This window comes from Festucalex cinctus, chromosome 11 (assembly GCF_051991245.1).
Source record: "Festucalex cinctus isolate MCC-2025b chromosome 11, RoL_Fcin_1.0, whole genome shotgun sequence".
Taxonomy (NCBI): domain Eukaryota; kingdom Metazoa; phylum Chordata; class Actinopteri; order Syngnathiformes; family Syngnathidae; genus Festucalex; species Festucalex cinctus.
The window spans coordinates 118,875-132,700 of NC_135421.1; the positions used below are offsets into that span (position 1 = coordinate 118,875).

The 13,826-nt window shown below is 36.5% G+C and overlaps 1 protein-coding gene across 1 annotated transcript; it reads right to left on the bottom strand.

The window, feature by feature from the left end:
- Nucleotides 1–864: 864 nt before the first annotated feature.
- LOC144030927 (uncharacterized) lies at nucleotides 865–3,161 on the bottom strand (the record flags this gene model as incomplete). Its single annotated transcript, XM_077537590.1, has 4 exons — nucleotides 2,731–3,161; nucleotides 2,190–2,303; nucleotides 1,891–2,098; nucleotides 865–1,329 (listed from the first exon to the last, which is right to left on the bottom strand). Coding segments are annotated over exons 1-4 (963 nt in total), but the record flags the coding sequence as incomplete, so codon positions are not given.
- Nucleotides 3,162–13,826: the final 10,665 nt, after the last annotated feature.

The following is a 13,826-nucleotide window of genomic DNA, read 5'->3' on the forward strand; positions in this document are numbered from 1 at the left end:
GAGAACAATGCTTTATTAAGGCACATTAATTATTAAGGTTTATTAATTACACACTTAATAATTGTTACCAATGGTTTCAACACTTCCACATCTGGAATAAACACAAAATGTGATTATGGTTGATACAATACTGAAGAAAAAATACAAAATAATACAGTTGTTGTAACAGTGAACTCAGAACTGGTCATTTATTGTTGTTGCAGTCAAGTTAAAATGACATTTTTCACAACATGTATTAGTGAGCTTTAAAGGCATTTTGAAAACAAAGCAAAAAAATACAGTTCATCTTTAGCACCTGTTAATATTGAGGTATATAAAAAAACATCAATAAACACAGAATTGAAACAGTTTTGTTTTTCAAATAATTTTATGAAAAATTTAACATAATTAACAACAAAATTTAACAACATTTACAACGTTCAAATAGTCATCTAAGGCTGTTTGAAAGCGCTATATAAATAAAGATGATTTGGCCATTTGCTTCAAAACATCTTGTTTTCAATGTACTTGAAAGTAAGATATGCAGTAAATAGACACTTTTATAAACCATTACCTACAATGTATTAGTATGATTAAACAAATTCTGAAAATGTGATTGAAAACATCACTACGGACAAAAATAGTACAACTGCAACAGTAACACATCAAAACAGTGTTTTGTCAATATCAATGCAATGATGATGAACAGATCTAAATGTACATACATAAGGAAATGGTCGGCTATTGTAATAAAGATCATGTGCTAGTACTTTAAACCATAACATCACTATGAATATGTATGAAATTTGAGTGGAAGATTTAAGGCATTTCTTTACTGGCTTCATTCTTCAGAACTCCCTGCCTAATCTCTAGCCTTCATTTTACCCTGTACCTCTTAGCTATGTCAAGTAATAGCCTACCAAGAAGACCATCTTTGTGTTTCCTACCTAGCCATTCTGTCCACTCAATAAGACAGAGATGGTCAGACAGCAAGGACTCAGTTTGATTACCTCTCTGTCTCCAAACTTGCTCCTTAATGCTACGCCAGGCTCTTTCGATGTGCTGTGTGTGGGCACCTGTTTGGGGATCTACATACCACCTTGAGTGATTTACAGTCATATGATTGTATCCAAGTGCAGAGAGGGAACGGTAAGCGCGCCATTCATCACTAATGATGTTTGATCCTATCCTGACATGATGTGCAATCAGTGGAACCAGGTCATGTCGGGTTCTTCTTTCCACCAGGCGCAGGACTGGCTTTACTCTCTTTCTCCTCTGCTGCTGCACACCAAGCATGCCAAAGACCCATTTCCGTCTCCTCCAAGTGCCACCCATTCTTCCTCTTCCATACTGTTGATAAAGACCAAAAAAGAAAATAGCTCACTAGCTGGTGTAATGAACCACTTTCAGTCAAGCTAAATGATTATGTATCATGAATTAAATCAAATTGGAAAAAATACGATTTTTACAAAATATTTTCACATTTCAACTTCTATTTTAAGTGTGACATTTCATTTTTCATTTATTTATTTATTTATTATTAAGGGGAGGTTTGTGGCCTCTAACTTTTCTGGGATGTTTTCTTTTTAATCTTGTAAATGTTATTTATTTATTTATTTATTTATTTTTTTAAACAGTATGTATAATTAAAACTACTAAATTAATGTAATAACTTAACAATTGTGATAATAATATTGATGATGGTAATTCCATCATTTACGGGTGAATCTATCAAAACATGAGAATACTTGAAGGACTTGTAGACAGACAAGTTCCTGGAAGTAGTTTGGGAGAGTATAAGTTTTATGGCACAAGTGACCAAAAGGATTATTTTATTGTCTAGCTCACTTATTGCTTGCACTTAGCAACACAAACCATTTAAAGCATGCTCTCTACTGAAGCACTACACACCTTCCGCTTATGGCGGAAGTGACTCTCATCAATTACAATGAATTCCCGCCGTCCACCAATCCGCTGTCCTTGCCGTCGTCTCATTCGTTCAACTGCCCTTCTACAGACCTTCCTAAGTTTTTTGGCCATCTTGGAGAGTGTTGCAGTACTTGCAGCGATCTGGTCTTCCATCATATCAACCTGTCTGAGGCGTAGGCCCTGTGCAAATCTACGGAATATATAACATGTTAACTATATAGTTAACTTAGTTTTCTTGAAAGCTTTTCCAATATGATCATCTAAAAATTTACATGTATTACCTATAAATAAACTGCATCCATTGAAAGAGTGAAAGTCTCGACTTGTCGAAAAGAGATTTGCCCCTGATTGATTTTACTGTCTTGGTCCCTCGGTGCACTGCTCGCTGGCATGTCCTTAATAAAAGTGTGCCATCATGTTTGAATGATAAGATAATAAACAGGTTATTAAGCAATTTAAAAAATATATCATTACTGTGCATTAATCTTCAGCAACTCTTTAGAACTTAAGCAACACATACATATGACTTGTGAATGTCCAAGATTCAAAAGGAATTTAACAGGCATTTTTGGTTGGGAATTTAAAAATCTACTAGTCAGTTGGCCTGCATGATTTGGCTGATGACTTTAATTTTATTCCCTAAAAATGCATTTGTTAGGGTTCCATCTTCCAAATATACATCTTGAATCCTTTCTAAAGCCTCTTAATAAATATATAAATACACTCAAAACTGCTTCTAAGCACTGTTAGACACATTCATAAAGGACCTACCTAGCTAACTAACTCAAAGTAGCATTTAAAAAAAAAAAAAAAGGTTATTACCAGCTGTAATGGTCTCTGCACGTCTTCTTTTCCAGCTTCATCCTCTGCTGACAGATGCGACAGTTGATCTTTTTCATGAGAAGTTTTTTCCCCTGGAGGTATTTTATAAGTTTTAATGTTTTCCTCGGCGAACTACCTTCAAAAATAAGTTTTGCGAGTTTGTTTTTCAGCGCCATCCTGCACGTCTTTTTTCTACTCTTTTGGCGGGCTGTGTCCGATTTTTTTCCTACATCCGTTACGCACCATTTTGAAAACGGAAGTTCCGGTTTAAACTCGTGGAAAGTACGACATATGGACCAACACGAACACTTCGGATAATGGAAGTAGCTGACTCGCTCCCAACTCCTTCGCCCCCCTTCAAAATAACGACGCGTTCTGGGCGTCAGAAAGAAGCATCCGGCACAAGGAAGCGTTGTCGGCCAGAGGATACATCTGCTGGTACGTATATCTGGGACTAACTATTCAGTGCGAACTCGTAGCTACACAGCTCGCTTAGCGCGGGAGCTTCTTTTGAGTCAGGCGCCATTGACCGTTAAGGAGTGAAATGCTTGGCCAAAACAATAAAACAACATACAGAGTAAACTAATTTTAAAGTTGTCTTTGTTACAAATACAAATACAAATGTGACAATGGTGCACGGTACTTGGCCATAATACATATTAATAATGATGTTTTTATGTGTAACGCTTTGGTTTATGCAGATAGTATCAATCGTTGAAAGACATGACATACCCAGCTGTGCTAGTAGTATGTCAATGCAGTTATAAATGTACAGTTTCCTTCTAGTTGTGCATGGCCTGATGTGTTTACACATTTCTGGACACTCTTTAAAACGTTCCAAAATATAACATTTCTATTGTAAACTGGTAATGAAGATAATTGAAATATTTTTTTAATTGGACACCCCCCCCCCCTTTTTTTTTTTTTTTTTACAGAGCAATCATTTTGTTAATCTTCAAAATAATTGAAATTATTTTATGTTGTAATTTCTATCATTGTCTTGAACTGCACTTGTTTACCCTCCGCCCCCCACCTCCTGGACTACTGGAAGGTATAATCTATGATTTGCATTAATCTTCAATTGTCTTTTTTTTTTTTTTTTTTTTTCCTGTTCCAATATGTCAGATGATGCCCAAATGGCCCCCACTGCCAAGCTCCAAAGGCATGAGCTGGAGCTGGCGAAAACAAAAATAGCATGCCAGGAACAGCTAATCAAGGAGTTGACAAAGGAGCGAGATTTCTTAAAAGAACAACTGTTGCAGGGTATGTCAAAAATTGCCTTTTTGCACCAAGATGTTAAGTATTTTCTGTACATTTTTTTTAACACAAGTAATGGTGATTCAATTTGTTTGTTTTATTTTTTTTATTATTATTTTTTTTAATTTGTTTTAAGATCATTACTGAACTTATTATTGTGTGAATTAATTTATGCTCTCGCAATTTGACTTTGAATATTTTTTTAATCTGTGTCCTTCTTGACCTCAAGTGTGTTGATTGAGTTTTGTTTTTAACCTTTTACAAATAACAAGGGAGAAAGAAAAATAATAATACACAGGTCAGCAGTATTAAATTGGCCAATCCAATGATTGCAGTCCATAGCTGTATTGATTCAGTTTATATATTGTGCTATAGTTCATTTGTTCTTTGCTACAGGACTAGGACTGTAGACCTCTGTTGCACAAACGCTATGGGCAGGAATGGTTCACATACAGCCCTGCTCTAAAGGAAACAAAACAGCATATTTAATCTCATAAACATATATGTTCTTTTATTCTAATGTAATAGTACAGCAGTACACAAAAATAATTTAGTTCCAAAGAGTTAAAAGCTTTATTTTAACCGGTTCCCTTACCATCTATTGTGATCATTATTTTTAACATTGCTGTCTTCTTACAGCATCAAGAAACCAGCCATCAACCAACTTGACATATGATGAGCCACCGCCTGATGCATCTGCTGCAGAAGTTTCAGATTTTTCAGAATCATCTGATTCAAGTTGCTCATTCTCTACTGACCCCTCCTCAGACTCCTCAGTCTCTTCAAGCTCTACAACCTCAGATGGTGGCAAGAGGAAGAAGAAGAGGGGGAAGAGAAAGAGGTCAAAGAAGATCATGAAGAAGAGGAAGAAGAAGAAGAAGGGAAAGAAAGGAACAAGGGAGAGAGAAAGCAAAAAAATCGGACGGAGCAGCATTTTAAGGGGTAATTGATGCGAATAAACCTAAGCTTTAAGTAGTCCAAGTATGTGGGTGTAAGTTGAGTTGTTGAATAGTAAAAGTGTGCAAGAGTAAAAGTGTGTTAGTTTACCTCATGAATGGTTTGAGATTATTCAATGAAAGATACTTATTGTCGTTGATACTAATATATGCTTTCTTTCTTCTTCATTAGCATGTGATCCGGATGAGGTCATCGCACGCTACAAGAAAGTGTTGAAGGTCTACAAGAAGAAGCATAGCATTGTTGCTGCTTGCAAAATGGTGGGGGTGGATCGCAACACAATTGCCTTGAATGCACCAATTGTAGAGCTTTCCATTGCTGCCCCAGAAAAGTTTGCAGAGTTCAAAGCTCAACATACAAGAAAGACCAAGCTAGGTGATTTTGCAGGAAAATGTCTTGATGCCATCCGTGGCAGTCCAAATATTGTTAGTTCCGTTATGGCACTGAAGAAATCAGGGAAACTGTTACCCGTTGGTAAGGGGAACTATTGAAATGCTTTCAAAGAAAATGGTTACCGTGTTTAAAGTTAAAAAAAATAATAAAATAAAATAAATGTTGGATTCTAAGATGTTTAAATGTGGAATTTTAAAAACATTATTACCTCAGGCTTAAGGTGCATTTTACAGATTTGCACATATTTGTGTGTATGTGGTTTTTTTTTTGTGTGTATATATTTTGCTCAACATGCTTAAGATCACTAGAAAGTGCAAGGTGAATTTACTACATTTTGTTTTAGAAAGATGAATCTACCTCAGTTTTATGTTGCACTTTACAGAATTTCAGTTTTCTATGGTGAATGATATTTTGTATATGCCTCAATATTAGCGGGTGCTAAAGGTGCACTCCTTTTGCCTTTTGTTTTCAAAATGCCTTTAAAGCTCACTAATACATGTTGTGAAAAATGTCATTTTAACTTGACTGCAACAGCAATAAATGACCAGTTCTGAGTTCACTGTTACAACAACTGTATTATTTTGTATTTTTTCTTCAGTATTGTATCAACCATAATCACATTTTGTGTTTATTCCAGATGTGGAAGTGTTGAAACCATTGGTAACAATTATTAAGTGTGTAATTAATAAACCTTAATAATTAATGTGCCTTAATAAAGCATTGTTCTCGCTTTAGATCCAGTAGCTGCAGAATGCGAGTTAACTGTTTTTAAAGGCTTAATAATGCATTTACAAACATTTATAAGCCTTAATAATTCATTGTTCTCACTTTAGATCCAGTAGCTGCAGAAATCTCATTAAGTGTTTATTAAAAGCTTAATAATGCATCTATAAAGATTTATTAGTCTTCATAAGACACTGTTCTTGCTTTAGATCCAGTAGCTGCAAGAAGCTCAGTTAAGTGTTTCGTATAACTGTTATAATCCCATTATTAACACTAATGTAGACTATTAAACAAATAATAGTTTTAATAAGCATCATATAAAGGACTTATTAACACTTATTAAATCTTACTAACTCTTATTATTGCTTATTAATAGGACCTTAACCACATTATTAACACTAATGTAGATTATTAAACACATATTAATTTTAATAAGCATCATATAAAGGACTTATTAACACTTATTAATTCTTATTAACTCTTATTAATGCTTATTAATAGGACCTTAATATAAAGCGTTACCATCTTTTGCTGTATTTAGTTTATTTTGGCATCCGGATGATGATTCTAGCACTTAATTGCTTGGGCACCTGTTAATTTTTAAGATTTTGACACATTGAGCTCAAATGTACAATCATGCGCTAAAAACGCATTTAAAGCAATAAAAAGGTGATTATGGCTGTCAAACCTAAACCAAACGTTGTGCACTCAAATCTTTTGCTGTATTTAGTTTATTTTGGCATCCGGATGATGATTCTAGCATGAAATTGCTTGGGCACCTGTTAATTTTTAAGATTTTGACACATTCAGCTCAAATGTACACAATTGCTGATTATGGCTGTCAAATCTAAACCAAACGTTGTGCACTAAAATCTTTTGCTGTATTTAGTTTATTTTGGCATCCGGATGATGATTCTAGCACTTAATTGCTTGGGCACCTGTTAATTTTTAAGATTTTGACACATTCAGCTCAAATGTACAATCATGCGCTAAAAACGCATTTAAAGCAATAAAAAGGTGATTATGGCTGTCAAACCTAAACCAAACGTTGTGCACTCAAATCTTTTGCTGTATTTAGTTTATTTTGGCATCCGGATGATGATTCTAGCATGAAATTGCTTGGGCACCTGTTAATTTTTAAGATTTTGACACATTCAGCTCAAATGTACACAATTGCTGATTATGGCTGTCAAATCTAAACCAAACGTTGTGCACTCAAATCTTTTGCTGTATTTAGTTTATTTTGGCATCCGGATGATGATTCTAGCATGAAATTGCTTGGGCACCTGTTAATTTTTAAGATTTTGACACATTCAGCTCAAATGTACAATCATGCGCTAAAAACGCATTTAAAGCAATAAAAAGGTGATTATGGCTGTCAAACCTAAACCAAACGTTGTGCACTCAAATCTTTTGCTGTATTTAGTTTATTTTGGCATCCGGATGATGATTCTAGCATGAAATTGCTTGGGCACCTGTTAATTTTTAAGATTTTGACACATTCAGCTCAAATGTACACAATTGCTGATTATGGCTGTCAAATCTAAACCAAACGTTGTGCACTCAAATCTTTTGTTGTATTTAGTTTATTTTGGCATCCGGATGATGATTCTAGCACTTAATTGCTTGGGCACCTGTTAATTTTTAAGATTTTGACACATTCAGCTCAAATGTACAATCATGCGCTAAAAACGTATTTAAAGCAATAAAAAGGTGATTATGGCTGTCAAACCTAAACCAAACGTTGTGCACTCAAATCTTTTGCTGTATTTAGTTTATTTTGGCATCCGGATGATGATTCTAGCATGAAATTGCTTGGGCACCTGTTAATTTTTAAGATTTTGACACATTCAGCTCAAATGTACACAATTGCTGATTATGGCTGTCAAACCTAAACCAAACGTTGTGCACTCAAATCTTTTGCTATATTTAGTTTATTTTGGCATCCGGATGATGATTCTAGCATGAAATTGCTTGGGCACCTGTTAATTTTTAAGATTTTGACACATTCAGCTCAAATGTACACAATTGCTGATTATGGCTGTCAAACCTAAACCAAACGTTGTGCACTCAAATCTTTTGCTATATTTAGTTTATTTTGGCATCCGGATGATGATTCTAGCATGAAATTGCTTGGGCACCTGTTAATTTTTAAGATTTTGACACATTCAGCTCAAATGTACAATCATGCGCTAAAAACGCATTTAAAGCAATAAAAAGGTGATTATGGCTGTCAAACCTAAACCAAACGTTGTGCACTCAAATCTTTTGTTGTATTTAGTTTATTTTGGCATCCGGATGATGATTCTAGCATGAAATTGCTTGGGCACCTGTTAATTTTTAAGATTTTGACACATTCAGCTCAAATGTACACAATTGCTGATTATGGCTGTCAAATCTAAACCAAACGTTGTGCACTCAAATCTTTTGCTGTATTTAGTTTATTTTGGCATCCGGATGATGATTCTAGCACTTAATTGCTTGGGCACCTGTTAATTTTTAAGATTTTGACACATTGAGCTCAAATGTACAATCATGCGCTAAAAACGCATTTAAAGCAATAAAAAGGTGATTATGGCTGTCAAACCTAAACCAAACGTTGTGCACTCAAATCTTTTGCTGTATTTAGTTTATTTTGGCATCCGGATGATGATTCTAGCATGAAATTGCTTGGGCACCTGTTAATTTTTAAGATTTTGACACATTCAGCTCAAATGTACACAATTGCTGATTATGGCTGTCAAATCTAAACCAAACGTTGTGCACTCAAATCTTTTGCTGTATTTAGTTTATTTTGGCATCCGGATGATGATTCTAGCACTTAATTGCTTGGGCACCTGTTAATTTTTAAGATTTTGACACATTCAGCTCAAATGTACAATCATGCGCTAAAAACGCATTTAAAGCAATAAAAAGGTGATTATGGCTGTCAAACCTAAACCAAACGTTGTGCACTCAAATCTTTTGCTGTATTTAGTTTATTTTGGCATCCGGATGATGATTCTAGCATGAAATTGCTTGGGCACCTGTTAATTTTTAAGATTTTGACACATTCAGCTCAAATGTACACAATTGCTGATTATGGCTGTCAAATCTAAACCAAACGTTGTGCACTCAAATCTTTTGCTGTATTTAGTTTATTTTGGCATCCGGATGATGATTCTAGCATGAAATTGCTTGGGCACCTGTTAATTTTTAACATTTTGACACATTCAGCTCAAATGTACAATCATGCGCTAAAAACGCATTTAAAGCAATAAAAAGGTGATTATGGCTGTCAAACCTAAACCAAACGTTGTGCACTCAAATCTTTTGCTGTATTTAGTTTATTTTGGCATCCGGATGATGATTCTAGCATGAAATTGCTTGGGCACCTGTTAATTTTTAAGATTTTGACACATTCAGCTCAAATGTACACAATTGCTGATTATGGCTGTCAAATCTAAACCAAACGTTGTGCACTCAAATCTTTTGCTGTATTTAGTTTATTTTGGCATCCGGATGATGATTCTAGCACTTAATTGCTTGGGCACCTGTTAATTTTTAAGATTTTGACACATTGAGCTCAAATGTACAATCATGCGCTAAAAACGCATTTAAAGCAATAAAAAGGTGATTATGGCTGTCAAACCTAAACCAAACGTTGTGCACTCAAATCTTTTGCTGTATTTAGTTTATTTTGGCATCCGGATGATGATTCTAGCATGAAATTGCTTGGGCACCTGTTAATTTTTAAGATTTTGACACATTCAGCTCAAATGTACACAATTGCTGATTATGGCTGTCAAATCTAAACCAAACGTTGTGCACTCAAATCTTTTGCTGTATTTAGTTTATTTTGGCATCCGGATGATGATTCTAGCACTTAATTGCTTGGGCACCTGTTAATTTTTAAGATTTTGACACATTCAGCTCAAATGTACAATCATGCGCTAAAAACGCATTTAAAGCAATAAAAAGGTGATTATGGCTGTCAAACCTAAACCAAACGTTGTGCACTCAAATCTTTTGCTGTATTTAGTTTATTTTGGCATCCGGATGATGATTCTAGCATGAAATTGCTTGGGCACCTGTTAATTTTTAAGATTTTGACACATTCAGCTCAAATGTACAATCATGCGCTAAAAACGCATTTAAAGCAATAAAAAGGTGATTATGGCTGTCAAACCTAAACCAAACGTTGTGCACTCAAATCTTTTGCTGTATTTAGTTTATTTTGGCATCCGGATGATGATTCTAGCATGAAATTGCTTGGGCACCTGTTAATTTTTAAGATTTTGACACATTCAGCTCAAATGTACACAATTGCTGATTATGGCTGTCAAATCTAAACCAAACGTTGTGCACTCAAATCTTTTGCTGTATTTAGTTTATTTTGGCATCCGGATGATGATTCTAGCATGAAATTGCTTGGGCACCTGTTAATTTTTAACATTTTGACACATTCAGCTCAAATGTACAATCATGCGCTAAAAACGCATTTAAAGCAATAAAAAGGTGATTATGGCTGTCAAACCTAAACCAAACGTTGTGCACTCAAATCTTTTGCTGTATTTAGTTTATTTTGGCATCCGGATGATGATTCTAGCATGAAATTGCTTGGGCACCTGTTAATTTTTAAGATTTTGACACATTCAGCTCAAATGTACACAATTGCTGATTATGGCTGTCAAATCTAAACCAAACGTTGTGCACTCAAATCTTTTGCTGTATTTAGTTTATTTTGGCATCCGGATGATGATTCTAGCACTTAATTGCTTGGGCACCTGTTAATTTTTAAGATTTTGACACATTGAGCTCAAATGTACAATCATGCGCTAAAAACGCATTTAAAGCAATAAAAAGGTGATTATGGCTGTCAAACCTAAACCAAACGTTGTGCACTCAAATCTTTTGCTGTATTTAGTTTATTTTGGCATCCGGATGATGATTCTAGCATGAAATTGCTTGGGCACCTGTTAATTTTTAAGATTTTGACACATTCAGCTCAAATGTACACAATTGCTGATTATGGCTGTCAAATCTAAACCAAACGTTGTGCACTCAAATCTTTTGCTGTATTTAGTTTATTTTGGCATCCGGATGATGATTCTAGCACTTAATTGCTTGGGCACCTGTTAATTTTTAAGATTTTGACACATTCAGCTCAAATGTACAATCATGCGCTAAAAACGCATTTAAAGCAATAAAAAGGTGATTATGGCTGTCAAACCTAAACCAAACGTTGTGCACTCAAATCTTTTGCTGTATTTAGTTTATTTTGGCATCCGGATGATGATTCTAGCATGAAATTGCTTGGGCACCTGTTAATTTTTAAGATTTTGACACATTCAGCTCAAATGTACAATCATGCGCTAAAAACGCATTTAAAGCAATAAAAAGGTGATTATGGCTGTCAAACCTAAACCAAACGTTGTGCACTCAAATCTTTTGTTGTATTTAGTTTATTTTGGCATCCGGATGATGATTCTAGCATGAAATTGCTTGGGCACCTGTTAATTTTTAAGATTTTGACACATTCAGCTCAAATGTACACAATTGCTGATTATGGCTGTCAAATCTAAACCAAACGTTGTGCACTCAAATCTTTTGCTGTATTTAGTTTATTTTGGCATCCGGATGATGATTCTAGCACTTAATTGCTTGGGCACCTGTTAATTTTTAAGATTTTGACACATTGAGCTCAAATGTACAATCATGCGCTAAAAACGCATTTAAAGCAATAAAAAGGTGATTATGGCTGTCAAACCTAAACCAAACGTTGTGCACTCAAATCTTTTGCTGTATTTAGTTTATTTTGGCATCCGGATGATGATTCTAGCATGAAATTGCTTGGGCACCTGTTAATTTTTAAGATTTTGACACATTCAGCTCAAATGTACACAATTGCTGATTATGGCTGTCAAATCTAAACCAAACGTTGTGCACTCAAATCTTTTGCTGTATTTAGTTTATTTTGGCATCCGGATGATGATTCTAGCACTTAATTGCTTGGGCACCTGTTAATTTTTAAGATTTTGACACATTCAGCTCAAATGTACAATCATGCGCTAAAAACGCATTTAAAGCAATAAAAAGGTGATTATGGCTGTCAAACCTAAACCAAACGTTGTGCACTCAAATCTTTTGCTGTATTTAGTTTATTTTGGCATCCGGATGATGATTCTAGCATGAAATTGCTTGGGCACCTGTTAATTTTTAAGATTTTGACACATTCAGCTCAAATGTACACAATTGCTGATTATGGCTGTCAAATCTAAACCAAACGTTGTGCACTCAAATCTTTTGCTGTATTTAGTTTATTTTGGCATCCGGATGATGATTCTAGCATGAAATTGCTTGGGCACCTGTTAATTTTTAAGATTTTGACACATTCAGCTCAAAATTGCTATGGAAAAATGGCCGCCGAGGTCAGGTGTGCCTTGTTGGGCTCCACTAACGGCATTTGTATTTTGCAATTTATCCTAATTCTGAACTTTTTAACTTGGAACTTTTTAACCTGGAATTGTTCATATACGGAGACATTCATTAATCCCGCTAATGGCGAACTACCCAAACTTTATATGTTGGGACATGGACGATGTACTCTATACTCCATTTGGTCTGCGTCCTGGTTCAAAAGCAATGCAAATGGAACTTACTGTAGATCGTCTTCAAGTCAGGGCCGAACGAGCGCTTCCAAAGCGCTCCTGGTGCTGCTTCTTTTGGCCGGGGATATCCATCTTAATCCCGGTCCGACCACGTTTGAGCCCGAGGTCGGCTCCGTGGGGCGGGCGAGTCCTTTCGACGCCGGAGCTAAGCAGATGCTACCTCTCCCTGTATTGGAACCGGGCAGTGATGCTCTGTGGACCGACCAGCTGTTGGCGTCGTGTCGGGAAGTGCCGGGGGACCTGCTCACTCATCGGCGTTCCGTACCCGCACCCAGCCGCGGAGGATCTATCTGTCGCCAAACCGTCGTGTCACCCGGCCCGTTCCATCCACCGGCTATTGGCCTATGGCCGACGTCGGATCGACCAGAGCTGCAACAATCGGCGGAGAGGTGCAGGCTGGCACCGGCGCCGCAGTCTTCGGCGACGGGCAGGGCAACGGCAATGGAGCCGCGACAGCTGGCTGCGGGCGGCGTGGTGATATCCGAACTACGACCTTCGGTGGCGAGCGGCGGGCCGATGCCAGATTCTCGACAATTGGCGACGAGCAGTGGGCCAGCACCGGGACCGCGCCCTTTGACGCCGGGCTGTGGTCCGTCGTCAGAGGAACAGCTATGGGCTGGAGGCCGCGGGCCGAATCCCGAGCTACGTTCGCTAGCACTAGCGGCCAGGAACAGCGAACTAGACACTGAGAATACTACACCTCCCAAATTTACAACCTGTAAGGTAACAAATAGACAACGACAAACTAAACTTTTACAAACTGTCAATCACGCAAAAATTCTTTGGGACCCCGAAGCAAAACCAAAGGGGGTCCTTGGTGGACATATTAACATAAGAAGCCTCCCATCCAAAGCTGAGCAACTAGAAAAATTATTGTATGATTCAAACTTAGATTATCTAGGCTTGTCTGAAACATGGTTGACAGAAAATACGTCAGCAGGCATCTATAATATGCCGAATTACAATTTATTTAGAAGAGATAGACCAAATAAAAAAGGAGGAGGTGTGTTACTATATGTTAAGAATAATATAGAATGTAAACAGATTAATATTTCCCATAGTGGCCTGGAATGTGTGGGTGCCACCATTAGCCTATCCCCTGAAATGTCCTTTAAT